The 18,587-nt window shown below is 35.0% G+C and overlaps 1 protein-coding gene across 1 annotated transcript in view; it reads right to left on the minus strand.

The window, feature by feature from the left end:
• Window positions 1–17,895, minus strand: part of LOC109838456 (golgin candidate 6-like) — an 18,737-nt gene extending 842 nt beyond the window's left edge. The window contains 19 exon segments of the mRNA XM_020406923.1: window positions 350–987; window positions 990–1,026; window positions 1,492–1,557; window positions 2,040–2,088; window positions 2,283–2,386; window positions 2,638–2,823; window positions 4,196–4,267; window positions 4,363–4,476; window positions 4,607–4,696; window positions 4,891–4,941; window positions 10,209–10,304; window positions 10,386–10,439; window positions 10,582–10,651; window positions 10,766–10,839; window positions 10,946–11,145; window positions 11,236–11,363; window positions 12,762–12,811; window positions 15,569–15,657; window positions 17,612–17,895. Of these exon segments, the coding sequence (XP_020262512.1) occupies window positions 350–987; window positions 990–1,026; window positions 1,492–1,557; window positions 2,040–2,088; window positions 2,283–2,386; window positions 2,638–2,823; window positions 4,196–4,267; window positions 4,363–4,476; window positions 4,607–4,696; window positions 4,891–4,941; window positions 10,209–10,304; window positions 10,386–10,439; window positions 10,582–10,651; window positions 10,766–10,839; window positions 10,946–11,145; window positions 11,236–11,363; window positions 12,762–12,811; window positions 15,569–15,613 (2,124 nt within the window). The 5' untranslated portion in view covers window positions 15,614–15,657; window positions 17,612–17,895.

Consider the following 18,587-nt stretch of genomic DNA (forward strand, 5'->3'; position numbering starts at 1 on the left):
AAAAAAAAAAAAAAAAAAAAAAACAAGGTTTTAAAAGTGACAGTTATAGCCCTCGTCTTCAACTTTTAGTTAAAATCATCAATTTCTTTGATATATCCGTCAATTTTTGATATGGAATCATATACAAGTTTATATAGCCATATAGGAATGATAGAGGTAATTATCATGTCCTATTACTGAAGTCTGTTACATCCAAACTAACTTCAAAAGTTAAGATGGAGAGAGTCAAGGCCTCACTTCTAAGACCTTAGCACGTATTTCTGCAAACTATGCAAATCTTAAGGGGGGGTTTCTGTAATTTAACCTTGCAAATATTGGTAAGATTAAAGGAGTGTATGTATAAGCTAACCTGCATCTCATGGCATTGCTTTTCTATAAATGACTTCAACCTCTGAATGTAATTTCCAGCAGGTTCTCCATCTTTCTGTTCCAATTCAACTGGCACCGTGGCAACTTTGTTCTTTGTTTGACTGAAGACCTCCACAACTCTCTCCCTGATATCAGCTTCAAGTTTTTTGATGAAATTAACAAATGAGAGGTCAAAAATTGCTAGTAGGACTGGATGCTCATGCTTCTGATGATCAGTGCCATCGTTCTCGAACTCTTGCATGTCCATCACACTAGCTGAAGTAGATCTTGTGAGTGACTTTTGATGTTGGATTGAAGGGGAGGAAATGAGAGAGAGAGACATCTTATTTAGATATTCAAAATTCAAGAAATATGAGGTAAGGCCAATTTTCTGGCATATTGCATCGACGACACCAAAGGCATCTCTACCGCTCTCACTAGATCTGTTGTAGAGAACACATTCCCCAAGAACTAAAGCAGAAAAACCTCTAACACATACACTGGCATTTGGATTTGAGACGAGCTCTATTAAATAAGTAAGATGTGTTGCTGAATCTAGAATGCAGTGGACAGCATTTGGACAATCTGCAAGCCATGTGATCAGCAAACGAAGGATAATTGGCTGGATATGTAAATCTCTAAGGATGGCATTGGTGCCTCGAGCACAATTTTTAATACCTATAGTATTTCAACAAGTGTCAAAGAGGATTGAAACTGGTGAAATCTATAGTTAAAAAGCAAGCAAAAAAATATAGGAAAATGACTAACTGTTCATATGTACCAAGAGTCTAGAATGATTGTATATCACAAAGCATGTCATGTTAGTTCTTTCAATTTAAAGTGAAAAAAAAGAAGAAAATGAAAAATGATGGATGGTGGCCAACTTAGTTGTGCGGGTGTAGTAAAGATGGAAAAACATGTATCTGAGACAGTATCAACTAAGCACTTAAGAATCAGTCAGTTATTTCCTTGGCATCACTACTCTTAACACAGAAATGATAACATATAACGAGCAATATGAAAAAAAAAATAAAATAATAATAATAATAGTGAAATGTAACCGACCTCAAAAGTTTGGGGTAAAGGCTTTGTTGTATGAATAAATAAAAATAAGAAATAAGAGGTTAAGTACTGAACACATACACGTTCCTTGCATTGAGCGTTATCTTTCAGTACATGAGAAAGCACGCTGGAAGCTCTGGAACTTGCCTGCAAGAAAGATACGACAGGGTATATCATTAGTATGTAAACATAAATCGATGCTTTGAAATCACATTAGTCAAACATGCAAGATGAATGGAATAAATCTTGATTCTTAAACACGGTGTCAACTTAAAATTTTCATGGACTCTGATTTATTTTCATGGAGACTCTGATTTAATATCCCATATTACTAATATAGAAGTGAGAATTTGAAGCTTGATACAGATCTTTCAGTGTCCAATCATAGATTCTCTATGTATACTCCTAATATTATATTGCAACTGGTCTATGTATGAATAAAGCAAGGACAAAGTGAATGGATGGTAACAGAAAATCTAACTACAGAGTCCCCAGAGCCAGTTAAAACAGCTTGTTCAAACTAGATTGTTCCACCAACCTATTGGGAACATTCTGGTCTTTAATTAAAAACACTGATGCCTAACTAACATACCAAATCATATAACATCAACCAGCAGAAGTCTACATACCTCAAGACCTTCATTTGCTTCAGATGACACCAAGGCTTGTAAAAGCATACTGCCATATCAGAGAAAAACATAGTTTAAAATGATATTCAAACTTGTGTTGTGCAATGAGAAAACAACTAGCTTGAAATACTAACAAATGAAACAATAAAAATTAGCAAAAGAACCTGGATAACACAAAAAATGAGAATATTTAATTTAGCTAAAGAAGTCGTTATATAATCAGAATGTTGTTTCTCATCTAACCTTCCAAATGACAGGGTACCATCATCTTCAAGAGAAGACTGACTAGTTGAATTAGGCTGCAGAGTCATTGTCGAAGCTAACATTGCCTGTCCATCTGTATTTTTCTGTTTCAGGGATGGCAAACTGAATTATTAATAAGAATGAATCTACAACGATAAAGCAGATAAATTTCTTCCATTACGCAGATAAAGGATAATTGATATCCATAGCCACAAATAAGAAAGAATAATGATTTTCAAATAATTTCTATAGTGCCAGGAAATAGTGAAATACCAAACTTTATTGTCTAGGTTCTAGATATTGAGATTTTTCTAAAACGAATGAAGCTCCAAGTGAAGCATGGAAAAGAGACAACCTCACAGAAGCACTTGAAGACATAGTCAGCTGCTACAAATTCCTCAATGATAGAGGTGCGCAAAAGAATTCGTAGAATGGCATTTACAGCAGGTTCAGCGTGAGGCTCTTCTCCAACCAATTTACTTGCCAAGGAGTCCAGATTTTGAGGATTTCTTGCAACCAAATTACCAATGCATCGCAAAGCCTGAATTTTTGAAGTACATTCAGAATGAAAAAGGAAAGTTAAGTCATGATCGAGTGCACTGTAAATATAAAGGAGGGATTTGTATGCAGACGAGAGCAAACACAAAGAATTACCAGAAGCAGAAAAAAGAAAAATTATTACAAAGAAAGGAGAAAATCCTGAAAACTGATGTGATTTTTAACATTTCATAGTACATTGTAAAGCACACTGTTATAAGTTTAAAGCACAGCAAGAATCCAAGTTTCCAACTACTAGCACAATACCACTTAAATCTTGTGAATTAATCCATCTTAACCTAGTACTTCTACCATGAAGCTGTACCCATAACCGACATGTACCCGACATGTACCTGTACTGAAACTTCATGGACACTCCTTGGATATATGATACATTTATATAGACATGTACTCAACTATATGATATATGATTTAATTTAAAACACTTGTCATACATTCTTGGATGTATATCCTACACTTCATATCCATTTCTTGAAACTCATTATACACAGGTCGGGTTTCTTTTAACACATACCCAAGTTCAAAACTAAGACCTAAAAGGATCACTTGAGTGCCTTGTTAAGAAATGAGTGATTTCCAATTTACAATAATCAACATACTAAAAGAAACTTAAAATTGTGATAGGAATTCTAATTCTAATAACACATGAATTGAAAAACATTACTAATCTCATGTAAATTATCAATTCTATATATATATAGAGAGAGAGAGAGAGAAAAATATGGGTATGCTTGGTACCAAGCACAAAAAGTTGTGCTTGCTAGTGAGGTGTCACATCTCCCTCCACTCATTCAAATGTGGGACCATATTCACATGAGTAATTAGTGGATGAGGATGTGAGGTGTCATATTCTCATCCGCTCATTCTAATTCTCAACCACTCGCCAATCCATGTGAATGTGGGCCCCGATTTCAATGAGTGGAGGGAAATATGCCACCTCACTACCAAGCATAAAAACTTGTGCTTGGTACCAAGCATACCCATTTCTCTCATATATATATATATATATATATCGCGCCGTTTCCATACGACTCATATCTTAAATAACAATCAAAATTAAATCAATGTTTCTTATAGCTGCTGGTTCTCATAAATCACAGTTGATTAAGATAGAAGCCTTGACCAAAGGAAGGACTCTTTTGGCTAGTGACTTAAACCTAAAAGCAATTTTCTTCATATGGCAGAGGTATTAAAACAATAATCCTTGCACGACTCTTAATGAGATTTTACCACTTTCTTCTCCCTTTGGTTCCACTCAAATGGATAGTTTATGCCAAAAGAAATTCTTATAAAATCCTCTGCTGGAATGCTTTTACATTGACCAAAAATTCCTTATAAAAATGAAATTATCCTACCAAACATCGCACAGCAACTGAAGCCCACTGACTTTCAACTCCGAGCATTAGGAGATGGTCCAAAATTTTCTTCTGCAATTGTTGCAAATAAAGAAGGTGAAACTAGTTTAGAATAGAATAATCTTGGAATATTACAGTTTTTTAGTACTTTTGAATTTAGTAGGAACCTGAGCTAATGCAGCTTGATTTGACAATCTATTAGCATCTTTTCCCGGCTCACTCTCTGGACCACCCATCAGGAGCAATTCGACAGTTGCCATTGAATTGAGCAGATTTATTGTCTACTGGAAAAATGTTTCTTCTGATGAGAAAACTTGCAGAGAAGTCTGGCCAGCATGAGCTGATATATTCATAGTATTTTGCTATGACCAAGCTAATGTATTGATAATAAGAAAATATGAATTATCATACCTTTTGCTGGGTGAAATTGTAAGCACTACCCCTCCGAAGCTTTAGTATTGACACTAGGGGCTCAAATCCAATTGTTTCCCTCAGCAATACCTAAATACCAAGACCCAACTGTTACATATGTCTGCATGTGCATGATCTCACAATCATTACACTTGCATGTGCGAGTGCATGCACATAAACAGACAGAAAAAGGAGGAGATTTTTATTTTATTTTTTTTATTTTTTTTTTTGGGGGGGGGGGGGGGGGGGGTTAAAAAATAAGTAGATGTCTATGGAGCACTAACCTGGTTAGATGCACTATTACGTAAGAGATTATTCAGCAACTCAAGGCAATCCTGTTTATAAAAAGATTATCAGAAAACAGCACGACTGAAAAAAAGCTTCATAAGCTAGAATCAGTCAAAAAGAGAGTAACACAGAATAAATTGAGAAACTTAGTTGAAATGCAACATATCAGATATTTCACCAGTGAACAAAAAACATTATTTTTCTTCAGTAGAAGATAGGAGCTCAGCTGCATTCTATAAGAAGAACAAATCACACAAATCCTTGTCCATGGCAGTCAGGATTAAACTATAAAAAGTAAAAGGAATCACAATGACTTGAAATGATTCCTTAACATAAATTTTATTTAACAGTGGGTTTTAACCACAAATCGCATACATCTCCAAGAAGCCCAACGTGTCATATATTCTGATGTTTACTTAAATCCTAATATAAGTTGGAAAAATTCCAAAACGAAAATCTAGAAGTGACGTAGAGTAAAGATAAATTTAGGTGCAGTTTTAACTCCAACATCTCAGTGATAGTGTCTTAATGACCTTCGTGGATTATGGTTATAAGTAATTTACAAATCCCATCTTAAGCATGCATGTGATAAAACCTCAGTTCCATCTTACAAAACATATCGAAGCAAACAAAGACTTTTATCAAAAGAAGAGAGAAGAATGAAAAGATGATATTCTTCTAATATGGAAGCTCAATAAACCAAGTCCAGGGAACAGCTCGAAGATCTTGCATAATGAGATGAACCACATGAATGTTCTTCTGTATCTAACAAACTAAACATGGATCTGTTTACATCTGGAAGCTCCAATCAATGTCTAGATGTCTAAATGGCATTAGAATAAATTAGACCTACAGACTTTGTAACTTACTAAAAAATTATAAAATAGGGGCCAAGTTCTGATCAAAAGTTGCAAGTGACTTAAGAGTAGCCATAGAAACTTCGGTCGTGACGAGAGTCAAACAAATATTAACAAAGTTCATCAGGATTCAACGACATCTAAATTGCGACTAACTCAAAGAAGGATGGACCCAGCCCCATAGGGAAGTGATTATTGTTTTGGGTTAGTCAGAATAAGATATTTAGACTAATATAAAGAATGAATTTTTCCTAGTCCCATAGGTACAGAATGAAATACTTTTTAATGTTAGTATTCACTGGTCTTATTAAGAAAGCAAAGCATAAATAGATGTGTGATGCCAACCCATAGGAAGGTTCTAATTTTTTTTTAATTTTTCATTGGTTGTTAGGACTCAAGTTTTAGGAATAAGTATAAATTGCTTGATATTGCAGCTATCCCATTGCTTTTGTTGTTCCAGTACTTTGTGGTGATAATTTTAAAGATTGAAAGACAAGATCGTTTTATTCATTAGGGTGCATGGATCTGGACTTGGCGCTTCGTGTAGATCAACCACCTTATCATCAAAGGAAAAGCACACCACATGAGAAACAAATGTATGAACGATGAGAAAGATCAAACTAATTCAGTTTGATGCACATTAATTCTCATGTCAGTAAGAGCAATTGATGCTTTATCCCAGATTGCCCAAACGCCAAGAACTACATGAAAACCATTGAGGAGCAATATATAAGTTTGGATAAAGCTTTGGACAGCACCCTAATGAATTGGCTTTCAAGCAAGACATTCAATTGTTCTAAGGATGTGTGTGAGCACTAATATTACCTGAGTACTCCTATCATGAAGTTTTACCTGCACCCAACACTTCCCATACATGTACCCGACATTTCCTGGACACTCCTTAAATATATGTATACGTTTATTCAGATGTGTACTCAATTATACAATGCATGTTTTGATTTAAACACTTGTTATACAGTCTTTGGACATATAATTTATATTTCGCATCCATTTTAAAAACTTGTTGGACAAAGGTCGAATTTATGTCAGCCTATATTTCGTTGGAACTATGATTCTAAAGAACCGTATGCATATCTAGCTCAGAACTATAATTACATTACATATTTTTTAGTCATGACCTTATATCCTACCTTTTACAAATTTGGACACGTTTGTCATGTCCAGTACCCATACCCGTATCCATGCAACTTAGGTGAGTGGGGTATGGAAATGAGGGACACTGCTTCTCAACTCAAGTCCCTAGAAATTAAAATTGTTGAGTCATTCCTAATGCATTTTGCTCATTAGAATTATGGACCTTTAAATTTTTCTTACAACACACATAAACACACATAAGGAAAAATCGTCAATGAATGAACTATTGATCATGTGCGTTCAGAGGGAAGAGAGACAAAACATGAGAAAGTCTGAAAGTGCTTATTTAGCTATTCATAATAAAGGAAACACTGATGAGAACAATAATGTTGAACAAGGAAGGCACAAATAAAATGTGTCGATAAACAAATGTATCTGTCTTGTTAATCTTGCTGAATAGCCTAAATCTGATGGAGCACTCTGGTTGTATTTATAAGCTAGGTTAGGAATCCTTCTGTTATCACTAAAAGAATCTTAAAAGATAAGTTTTCATCCATCACGGTAACTAACTTGATAATGATCATATCTTAACCCAATACTAATCCTTAATGAATAACTCAACTGTTAGTAATAAAATATCATCATAACAAACTAAAATAATTGTTTGTCATGTGGGCCATAATGGAATCAGATTATCAACAATTATCTTAGTTTGTTATTGTGATATTCGATAACTAACAATTGAGCTCTAATCCAATATATTGTTTATAGTGTGGGCCATAATAGGATCAATTTACCAACAATCATCTTAGTTTGTTATGGTAACATTTGTTAACTAATAACTAAATTCTTATCCAATAAGGATTAGTAGTAGGTTGAGATATGGTCATTATCAAGTTAATTTACTTGGTGGATAGAAACTTGTCTTTTAAGATTGTTTTAGTTATAACGAAAGAACCCCTAGGCTAGCTTATAAATATAGCCAAAGTCATTCATTCAGATTTAGACTATTTGATAAAGAATAGGGTAGAAGTTATTTCTATATTTTGCAATAAATTTATTTGTCTAGCAGTGATCTAATTTGTTGTTTGTTCCTGTGTACGCTTAGATTGTTTTTAGTATTTGATCTCATTATCCGAGTTAATACCACTGGAGATACTTATATTTGATTTAATTCCACTGCAAGGTCTGTAATTAGTTAAGACATATAATTGTTTACACGTGGTATCAAAGCTAATTTTGAAAATGAAATCAAATTTCTAGGGAATTCTAGAACATAAAAAAACACTCTAAATCTAAAGTGAATCTTGTATACCAAATCTACCTAAAGGTTCCCCAATTTCAACATGTGAATGCATCCCGTTTCCTAAATAGATGCACCGCTCATTCCCCTTCGCCTTCCTTAAGTTGAGAAAGTCATGTATGGTATTGCAATATGGATTGCATAATCGGAATCAATCCACCATGAATTATTTGAAACTTAAAAAAAGAAAGATTCATGACACTCTAAAGAGATGAAATCACTTTTCTTTATGAGACATTTCTCATACTTAAGACAATCTTTCTTCATATGCCTAACCTTCTTATAAAAAAAGCATTTATCCTTATCGCTATGATTTATCATTGGTACTTAAGACAACATATTCCTTATTGAGAATTATTGTTCTTCCTAATATTTTCTTTATTATAAGTAGTCAAGTGAGCACATTCATGTTTCTCAGTTTTAATCTCTCTTGCTTGTGCACATACATGGTCGGTAATTCATTCACTAATCATTTTTTGATTATGTGTTGTAAGAAAGGTCCATAGTCAGAGAAAGAGAGTTCAAAGTGAAATGCACTAGAGATGACTCAGAAATTTTAATATCTAAGGACTTTAGTCACTTCAATTGAGCCGCAGTGTCCCATATTTTCATAATATGCTCATACTCCCTTAGATTTAGTTGAATGTCTTGTTTAAAAGTCTTTTTCATTTGGATGATGACAAAAGCTTTATCCCAATTGCTCCACAATAGCTTTCAAACAATCCTTGGCCTTAGGGAAATCTGGGTGGAATAAAGCCTTGAATGCTCTTACTGACATGAGACTTAATTTGCAATTTTGCATCAAGCTCAATCCGTTTTATCTTTATTTTAAAATATAGCCGGTTTGATCTTTGTTTAAAAATATAGCCGATACAACTCAGGGATGGCTACAGTTTGGTGACATAAGACATCTACTCTACATCAGATGATGTAATAGTTGAAATAGAGTATTGCAGACCAGATTGTAATCATCGTATAATATATGTTCTATATCAACCATTAAGCTTGACCCACAATGTAATAGCATAAACCTGGCATGATGCCAAGTTATCAACTCAGCTATGAATTGTAAGACCTAGTTCAAACAGATTTCTGGTGATTCTAATTCAGCTGAGAAGCACTCCTTCAGCTAGAAAATTGACTAGCATATGATAAGTACTCAAGAGCCTTCACTCCCTACTCTCATTACATCATTGAGCTTCCAACTGCAAATCATTCAAATCTCCTTGAGAAATTAAGGGTTTATATTTTGTGATATCTGTGAACACTTCTCTCATTTTTCTTTTTTATACCTTTTTTCTTTTTGATTTGTAACAGTGCTGGAAGAGTCTAGGACTGCTGGAGTTGTTAAAGCTGAATAAAAAGCAAAGGTTCTTGTGAAAGACTAACTGTTGGAGCTGTTGCCTCTAAATCATAAAGCATTGGCTGAACAAGACCATTTGCAATACTGCATACAAACTCGGAGCATAAAACTGTCATGTGATAGTCAACATAGGTCAAAATGACAAACCATGATAGTTGTCTCCTCGAATTTGCCTTTTATAGCTCTCTCTAAGTCAGTATCTGTTATTTGTATCACTGTGATTATATTATGTATTTTAATTTGCAAATAATTTGCATTACATTGCATCCAACTCTTTATTGCCTTCCCTCAAAAGCACCAGCCCCCCTCCTTCTATAGTGTGTTTTCACCAATCAGCACGGCATAGATTGCATAACCAACAATTCAAACTTTCCTGCAAAGTAAGTTTCCATACAGTGGCAGTAAAAAGAATAAACACGTGGAAGTGAATAACCATACCTGTACAAATTGTTATTAAGTAGAGATCTAATATCAATAGACTAGTGTAACCACAAACAATGATGTATTACTGCACTAAAATGGAGCCTTCGTATTTGTCATATAAAGTCTAATTAAAATATCAAGTACCCTAAGAACCATACAAGCTGTCCTAGATACAATAAAAAGGTGGGTTTCAATTTTAAAAACTGGAACCACAGGTCATTTTGCCAGTGAAATGACTAGATGACCTCACTGATCTGAGTGTGAAAGAATCACCTGAACAACAACACCTCCATCAGAACCTCCTTCTTCTTTAATAATGCTAAATATCTTCTCAAAGGCTCCCTCAAAAACCACAATCTTTTGAATTTCCTGAATTACAAAACACAAGTTTAGGAGTGAGGAACATGAACTAACCAGACTTATATTCAATATTTGAAGTGGGAACTTGACCTCTGCCTCACGAGTCAAGTAAGTGAGCAGCAACAAGGCTTCATTTCTTATGACCTATCATATTGGTTGGAAGAAAAACAAGAAACGTTGCTTGCAAATAATTCAAGCAAGAAGTAAGAAAACATCCCAGTTTGAATTTCATAACCTAGCAGCAAGAAGGACTAGCTAAACAAGAAAGAAGTAGACAAATGCAAACCTCGCGATCCATAAGCATATCCATAAGGCGGGTTATACCACGAGGAATAGAAAGAATCGCTTCCTGTAACCTAAGATATAAGCACAGGACATGAAAACAATAATGATTAACATTTGTTGGAGACACAAATAAGCACCAGTTGAGAAAAGAGAAAACAAATTGCAGGTTGTATATGAACAATTACCTGCTAGGGGAATGTGTGAGAAGAGCTGTAAGAAGCTGAAGTGTATAGTATCTAACATAGAAATCATCCTCAGACTGGCAGAACATCAATGATAAATCAGATACTAAGACTTCTTCCTAAAACTAGACAGCAGTCATAGAAATCCATAAAAGATAAGGAGGCTGATTGGGATAAACTTACAAGCAAACTCAGAAGAAGAGAGATGCTCTCTGATTCTCGAGAAAGTAGATCAGAGTTTATTGAAGCTGGTTGAATTTCATTTTTCTGTCCATGACCTGTGTCGATAGGAGTCAATGCACTCACAAGAGTTTCAAGGGCACCTCTAATTATTTCGACATCATCACGCTCCTCCTTTAAGACAGACAGGAGTACTGGAAATCCTGTTTCAAGATGAAGAAGCACCTATCATGTCTTCTTTGACCTGGAATGAAATGGTACATTCTTTTTAAGGGAAAGGGAAGAAGCACTACCCATAGCCCCTACTGCCAGCTGAGCTGAACGACTTTCCGCTACAAGTGACTGCAGTTCAGACACTGCTGCACGTCTATCCTCAGCTAGAACACCATTGCTTATACGGTCAAGCAACCGCTCGACATGGCTGTTGAAATAAGGGGAAACCAGAAGTTAGACAGAAAATATGACATGATAAAACAATTCGTGGAGACAATTTACGGATGAATAGGAAGAAATTGATAGACAGCACATGCAAATACTTCAGAAATACAAGCATGCAACAGCCTAACACATTTTACATGAAAACATCTGAGGGTTATGTATAGGATACACATCGTTAGAAAGGTTTTCTTCTAGGCTCTGGGCAACTACCACTAATCGAAGTTCAGAATTGCTAGTTATGTATGGAATTTAGATATAATGGACAGTCAAAGATTTCTTTTTGGAAGGATAATTACCTGAAGACCTAACCCAATGGAAGTATATTTTCTACATAGAAATATTTTCTTCTGCTAGTTCTGCAGCTGAGCGTTCTTGGAGGTCGAGTGAGGGGAAAAAATATATATTGTAATGATATTTATTAAATATTCTGAAATCTTCATTCACAAGTTCTGTTTCTCTTAACCTCTGGAGAATTCACACTTTTTTTCTTTTTGTATGCTTCTCTTATACTATTGCCACAGCTAAGAATTTTTGATAAAGGTATAGTGACTAAAATTGTTCTAATGTACTTTATTAATATAGTGACTAAAATTGTTCTAATGTACTTTATTAATATAGTGACTAATATTGTTCTAATGTACTTTCTCTTAACCTCTGGAGAATTCACACTTTTTTTCTTTTTGTATGCTTCTCTTATACTATTGCCACAGCTAAGAATTTTTGATAAAGGTATAGTGACTAAAATTGTTCTAATGTACTTTATTAATATTCTAAATTCTTTGTTCACAAGTTCTTTTCCATTTCATTGTTGATTCCTTGGGGGACTATGCATTTAACTTCTTATTGTCATATTGCGTGAGTTACCCATAGATATTTCAACAGACACAAGCTGCATAAGAGATACTTTCTCTATTTTATTCATTTATAACACCCTTCTCATTTGTTAATTACTTGCATTTGTCTCAACGAAAACTGGACAAAAGAATAAATTGCTCAGTTGTAAATCCTTAATTAGTGGTCGCAAAAAAAGGAAACCAGTATATATGAGACCTCCCTGCGATTTACATAAGCTGCAATTTACGTTATTTTGTGTTTCCGTCAGCACTTTGAGCGGAATAAATTTGCATTCAAAACAGAAGATACATAAGTTCAAGAACACGGAATGCAGGAGACATATAGACATTGCAATGATCAAAAATGAGATTCAAGGCACATGGTCCAGCATGCAGTGTTTTCATTTTTTTTTTTGGGTTTTTTTTTTGGTGGGGGTTGGGGGGTATCAGAACTAGAGATAGCACATGGAATGATTAAGAAAAAATGACATTCACAAATTCTGTAAGAAAGATATCGCACGTCTTACTAGGGTTATGGGAAATTTTACCTATCTTCATTTGAAGTATTGTCGTTTCCAAAAACCAAGCCACCAACTCCCTGCACAAGACTTTGATGCTTCAGATAGGAAATTTAATATAGATTACATTAAGGTGAATGGGGTGCTGAAAGCCTGAGATATATGCCATAACAAGTTATCTAAAACAACTTAAAGTAAAAGACAGTAAAAGTATTAAAAATTTAAAAGTGTAAAACAGGTTAGCTAGATGTCCAGCCACCTGATTATTAGAAGACTTCAGTTGGAATGCATTGAAATTTCCGAGACAGGTAACAAAGCAAATTGGAATTTAGGAATTCTAGTGTTAATAAAGAGGGTTTAAGCATCAAAGAAATTGGCACGGGTTAAGTCCTCAGGCCAAATTAGTTTGTAATTACTTACAAATCTTAACTAGATTTGGTTAGTTAATTCAGTGTAGTCTGTAGTGATGGCTGGAACATAAGAAGTGCAAAACCGGAGAATCGTGATTTTAAAATAGATCTGATCCTGCATGTATGAGTAATGGAGAGCAATTGAAATTTAAAACAACACAGAAATGGAGGATGCTTTTATGTATTATTGATGAACCATCCACTGATCAAAACTTCTCACTCCCCCTCTCCTTGTTGAAACAAAAGAGCCCGTAAGAAGATAGAGGGGAAATAGTGCAGTAAATGGTCAAGTAAAAGAAGATGATGAAAACAGAGAATCCAGAAAATACTTGTACTGATATTCATATTTGATTTTTCAGAGTTTCAGATGAAGTGTTGGACGGATGAGAAACTAATATTTGCTACGCACTAGTACTACACACGCTGCTTCACATTTTGTAAGTAAATATAATTTAATAGTAGTACATTTAAGTCAATATTCATGCATACAAAATGGATCAACAATAAACTTTCAGTGCTTTTTTTCAATGAAAATTTCCAAGTGATTTGTACATTTGTTTTGGTGTGTGAAAATAAAACTATGCATGATTTATGTAAACTAAAAGCCTTATGGACAAGGACACAGGTTTGTTGTCATTTTTGCTATGGATTGGAGGAGCAGAGTGCCGCACGGAGAAAAATATCACCTACACAGATATCAAAGAGCAGTCCAAAAAATGAGGTTACATATGAGCTATTTTACAGACTTGGGTGTGGATGCAATATTAGGATACGGCTATCTGTCTATATATAGATATATGTATGTCAGTGTTTGTGACACGTGCGTGTGTGTATATATACTGAGACTGATAATCTATGTGACATCAATATATTTTTTTTCATTCAGATGTTATGAGAATTAAAATCCCAATAGATCTTAACTGGATACAATATGAAACTAAACTGACCCCAGACCCGTGTCAAACAAGTTTCACGAGGTGGATCTGAAGTGTAAAATATACATCAAAGAAGTGCATGACGAATGTTTTGAATTAAAACATGTATTATATAACTGACTACATGTCCTAATAAATGTATGCATATATCCAAGGAAATGCCAAGTAGGTATTTGTGTCAACAGTCCATTACAGATACAGTACGCATCAGTTATAGGTACAGCTTCTGGCAAAGTACCCACGCAACATAAACTGTAAATAAATCAATCCATAATAGATAACACATATACTCTGAGGACTCCTTTCTAAGTATTGTGACAGTGTAACATGATATATCAACACATACACACCCCCACATGCTCACGCACATGTGTGCGTGTTGTAGCGTATTTTGAATGTTATACTATGAGAACCAAAAAAACTTAAGACAATTTGGATTAAATTAAATGATATTTAGCATTTAATATTTGAGCCAAGATGTATGAGAACATCACAAATTTGAATTATATGGCACTTAGACATTTCACATTTTGTGCCCAGTAGCATGAAACATCCTGCTATAACTCATCAGATCAAAGACAATTCATAAGGCTAACAATCATAATTGTTAAAGTTTAGTCAGGAACTATGTTTGACTCACAAAGGCATATTTAAGTTATTCGGGACTTTTGGAAGTTTTCTGTAGTAAGGGCTTCATGAAATGGGATGTAAATTATTCAGTCGGAGTTTACTCATTTATAATCTGAAACTTCTAATTAGTGACAATATCAGATCTTATTATATGCATTCTTGAAGTGCATAGGATGCTTGTGGAATTTGTCTGGTAAACTGTCACCGCTTTCATGTCAAACCCATGCTGCAAGTAAGACCGGTGACATCGACAATCAAGTAGTATTCATGAAGTGCGATAAAAAACTACTTTGGCCTGTCTGGACTATCTACATAGGGTTTGGCAAACTGCAATATATTTCTTATATCCCCTTCAAGTAGAAGTTTATGAAAGTTAGGTAGAGATCAATGCTTTTATGGCAGAAACTAGATCTTTTTCCTCTCATCTCATTCTCTTCCTAAAACGACACCTACCTAAAAGATTCCAATAACCATCGAGACCGTCAAAAGCTTCAGCAAATTGTAGCTTACTTTCCAAATAGATGTAAAATGTAAACTGCAGTTTACTTCCATGAATTATGGACCAATTAGAGTTGTAATTACCTTGTCCATTTCCCTATTCTTCACTGCTAACTTCAAGTTGAGGCCTGGTTTCAGCCAATTACATTACATTGACCTTCAATAGTAATCTAAATAACTAACAAACTGAAAGCAGAAAAAATTCTTCCGTTTGTTGTCTCAACTGTAACAGAACAAAAACACAATCAAAACAAGACATTACAGACAAAAGCTAGATAGACATCCTCATAGCATATATCACTAAAGTTCTAAATATTGACCAAAGAAATCTAATAAAATCAAACTACATTATGCGCAGATTCACCTGGGCTACCGCATTGAGATTGATACGCCCGAGCCTGAAATCCATCAAATTTTATCAGCGAAAAATCTTAGATACCCTTGCTTTATTATCTGCAGAAAAGAAAGATCACAGCTCTCATTAACAATATTTTGAGATAACCTGAGAAGCCAAATCATAACTCAACCAATCTTGGAAGAAACGCACTGACGGAAACAGTATGAGGTAGATACTGATCTGTATTGTTGAGTCTGACACATCTATATGATATTGTATTTTATTCGTCATACATCTAATTTTGAAAGTACCAATCCATACCAGTTTAGGTTATGGCATTGCAGATTTAAGCCTAAACACAAAACTTGTAGTCACTTTCTAAACTTAAATAGGTTTTCACATGGATTTGGCTAGTGTACTAAGTATCATCTAATAGTTAAGTGACTTCAATCGCTCTTTGGGTCTAGAAGTAAAACGCATTTTACTTGAACAAACAAGATGCATTTATGCACCCTCTCCAACGTTTCAGTTTGCACGTTTATCAATCCACTGAAAACTAAGAAAAATTTTCACATATGGGGTATTTATCAATGGGTGGTACAACTAAAGCTTATAAGTAAAAAGATTTTGACTTGGCCAAGGAATTTTACTCAAAAATATAGCAAACCAAGGGCTAACTATAAATAACACAGAACAAATTAGATGGAACAATACCAATCTCTCAACTTGATAATGTATTCAATGGAAACCCTAATTTGATCTCAAAAATGAACATGAACCCTAATTCAAGATCAATCATTGTGATTTCATCTCACCTGGCTCAGTTCACAAGGGCATTGACCACAGCGTGAGTTTAGACCTCGTGATTTGAAGGAGATTTGAGATGGAGACGACAAAGGATCGCAAAAGGGGAATTAGATCAAGGAAAGAAAGAGAAGATGAAGAGACGGGCGTGGCTTTTAATAGCTTCGAGTGGAGATGTAAACGGGTTGACCTCCGATAGGGTAGTATATATCATCTGAATCCCATAAGGAAATGAATCTGAGTTACTGCAATTAGGGGTGCATTCAGTTCGGATACGATTTGAATATGACACTTATCATATCCATATCCGCTTTTTGAAAGCGGATACGGATACGGTTCGGATATTCATTGGTAAGAAAAAGGCATTATCATATCCGTACTATACGGAAACGGTTACGGTTCGGATATTAGAGAGTCGGATACGGATATTAATCGGATATTTGGGAAACGGATATGAATAGGGTATGACAAATATATATCGGAATTAGGAACTACAAGCTACTAAAATTAGTGCTCAAAAATTTCAACTGATACCTATGTGCCAATTCCACCTGTATTCCCAATACTCACAAACACACAAATAAATAGAGAATGCACATTGATGTGTAACTGTAAGTTTGTAATGTCAATTTTTGAAAATTATATACCACGAGAGAGTGCATATCTGAATCTGTGTAGCAATATTCTGGATTTTTTTTGCTTGCAAGTATATTAATTTTTAGTTATTTGCGAGTTATTAAAATTATATATATATATATATATATATATATATATAATTTTAATAACTCGCAAATAACTAAAAATTAATATACTTGCAAGCAAAATAAATCCAGAACATTGCTACACAGATTCAGATATGCACTCTCTCGTGGTATATAATTTTCAAAAATTGTCATTACAAACTTACAGTTACACATCAATGTGCATTCTCTATTTATTTGTGTGTTTGTGAGTATTGGGAATACAGGTGGAATTGGCACATAGGTATCAGTTGAAATTTTTGAGCACTAATTTTAGTAGCTTGTAGTTCCTAATTCCGAAGCAAGTTTTAGCTTTTAACTTACTACTTTAACTCAAGGTGCATGTGCTCTAGAACTTCACAAAATTTTAAGCTAAATCATTTGTCAAACAAACTAGGTCTTTTCAGTTTTCAGTCAATAAAGGATAGCAAATTAGGGTTTCCACTCAACGAAGGGCTAGCAAATTAGGATTTTTTATCATACAGATCAGGGCTTTTCATTCAACCAATTAGAGTTTCGAATTCACCTTAGTGTTAGAAGAAACCGAGGCGGAGAATTTTCGGAGGTCGCTGTTGATGGTCGGTCGAGCTTGAAGGCGGAGGCTTGAAGTCGGTTGAAAGCGGAGCCTTGGAGACGGTTGAAGTCGAAGGCGGAGGCTTGGAGACGGCGGAGCTTGAAGGCGGAGGGCGGAGGTCGAAGGCGGAGGCTTGAATGGAGACGGCTGAGGTCGACGGCGGAGGCTTTGAGATCGTCAATTTTAGGGCAGAAGAACAGCGAAGGATTTTGATCGATTGGGAAAATTTTCATTTAATTTAAATCGGGTCGGGTAGGGAACAAGATGAGTTGTATCCAAGTATAAAAATTACCGAGTTATACACATCCGGATGTCTGGACCGTATCCGTAAAATCGATCCAAAAATTGTATCCGAATGAAAACCCAAAACTAAAAACAAACCGAAATCTTATCTTAACGGTTGCAATCTTTTCCTATCATATTCGCTTTCTAAACGGATACAGTTGCAGTCGGTCCGGATAAATGCGGATTGTTTTGCACCCCTGACTCTATGAATCGACTAATGTAGCAATCAACATAATCTGTAACACCTAAGAAGAATGAAGAAGAGATCAGAAATGAAAAGGAACTAATGTATCTGAGAATTGAAAAGAGAGTGATGGTGACGAGACTGACAAGGAAGAACACGCGAAGAAGATTGGAGACAAGATTGCGGAGAACGACGAGATCAGTAGCGAACTCATCAATCGGATCAACAGTGAGATCAGAGCTCAACGACGAGATCAGAGATGAGATCCAAGATGAAAACGATGAAGAGATTGGTGACAATAACAACGACGAGGTCGGTGATGAGATCGACAAGTAGATGATGATTTTGGCTATGGTGATTTTATGGAGCCGAAATAGGTTTTTGTTTTTTGGGATTTCTGTGAGAGAGTTGATGATTTAAGCGTTCAGTATAAAGTTCAAACCTGCCTATAAAATTGAC

The sequence above is a fragment of the Asparagus officinalis genome, chromosome 1 (assembly GCF_001876935.1).
Source record: "Asparagus officinalis chromosome 1, Aspof.V1, whole genome shotgun sequence".
In the NCBI taxonomy this organism is placed as follows: domain Eukaryota; kingdom Viridiplantae; phylum Streptophyta; class Magnoliopsida; order Asparagales; family Asparagaceae; genus Asparagus; species Asparagus officinalis.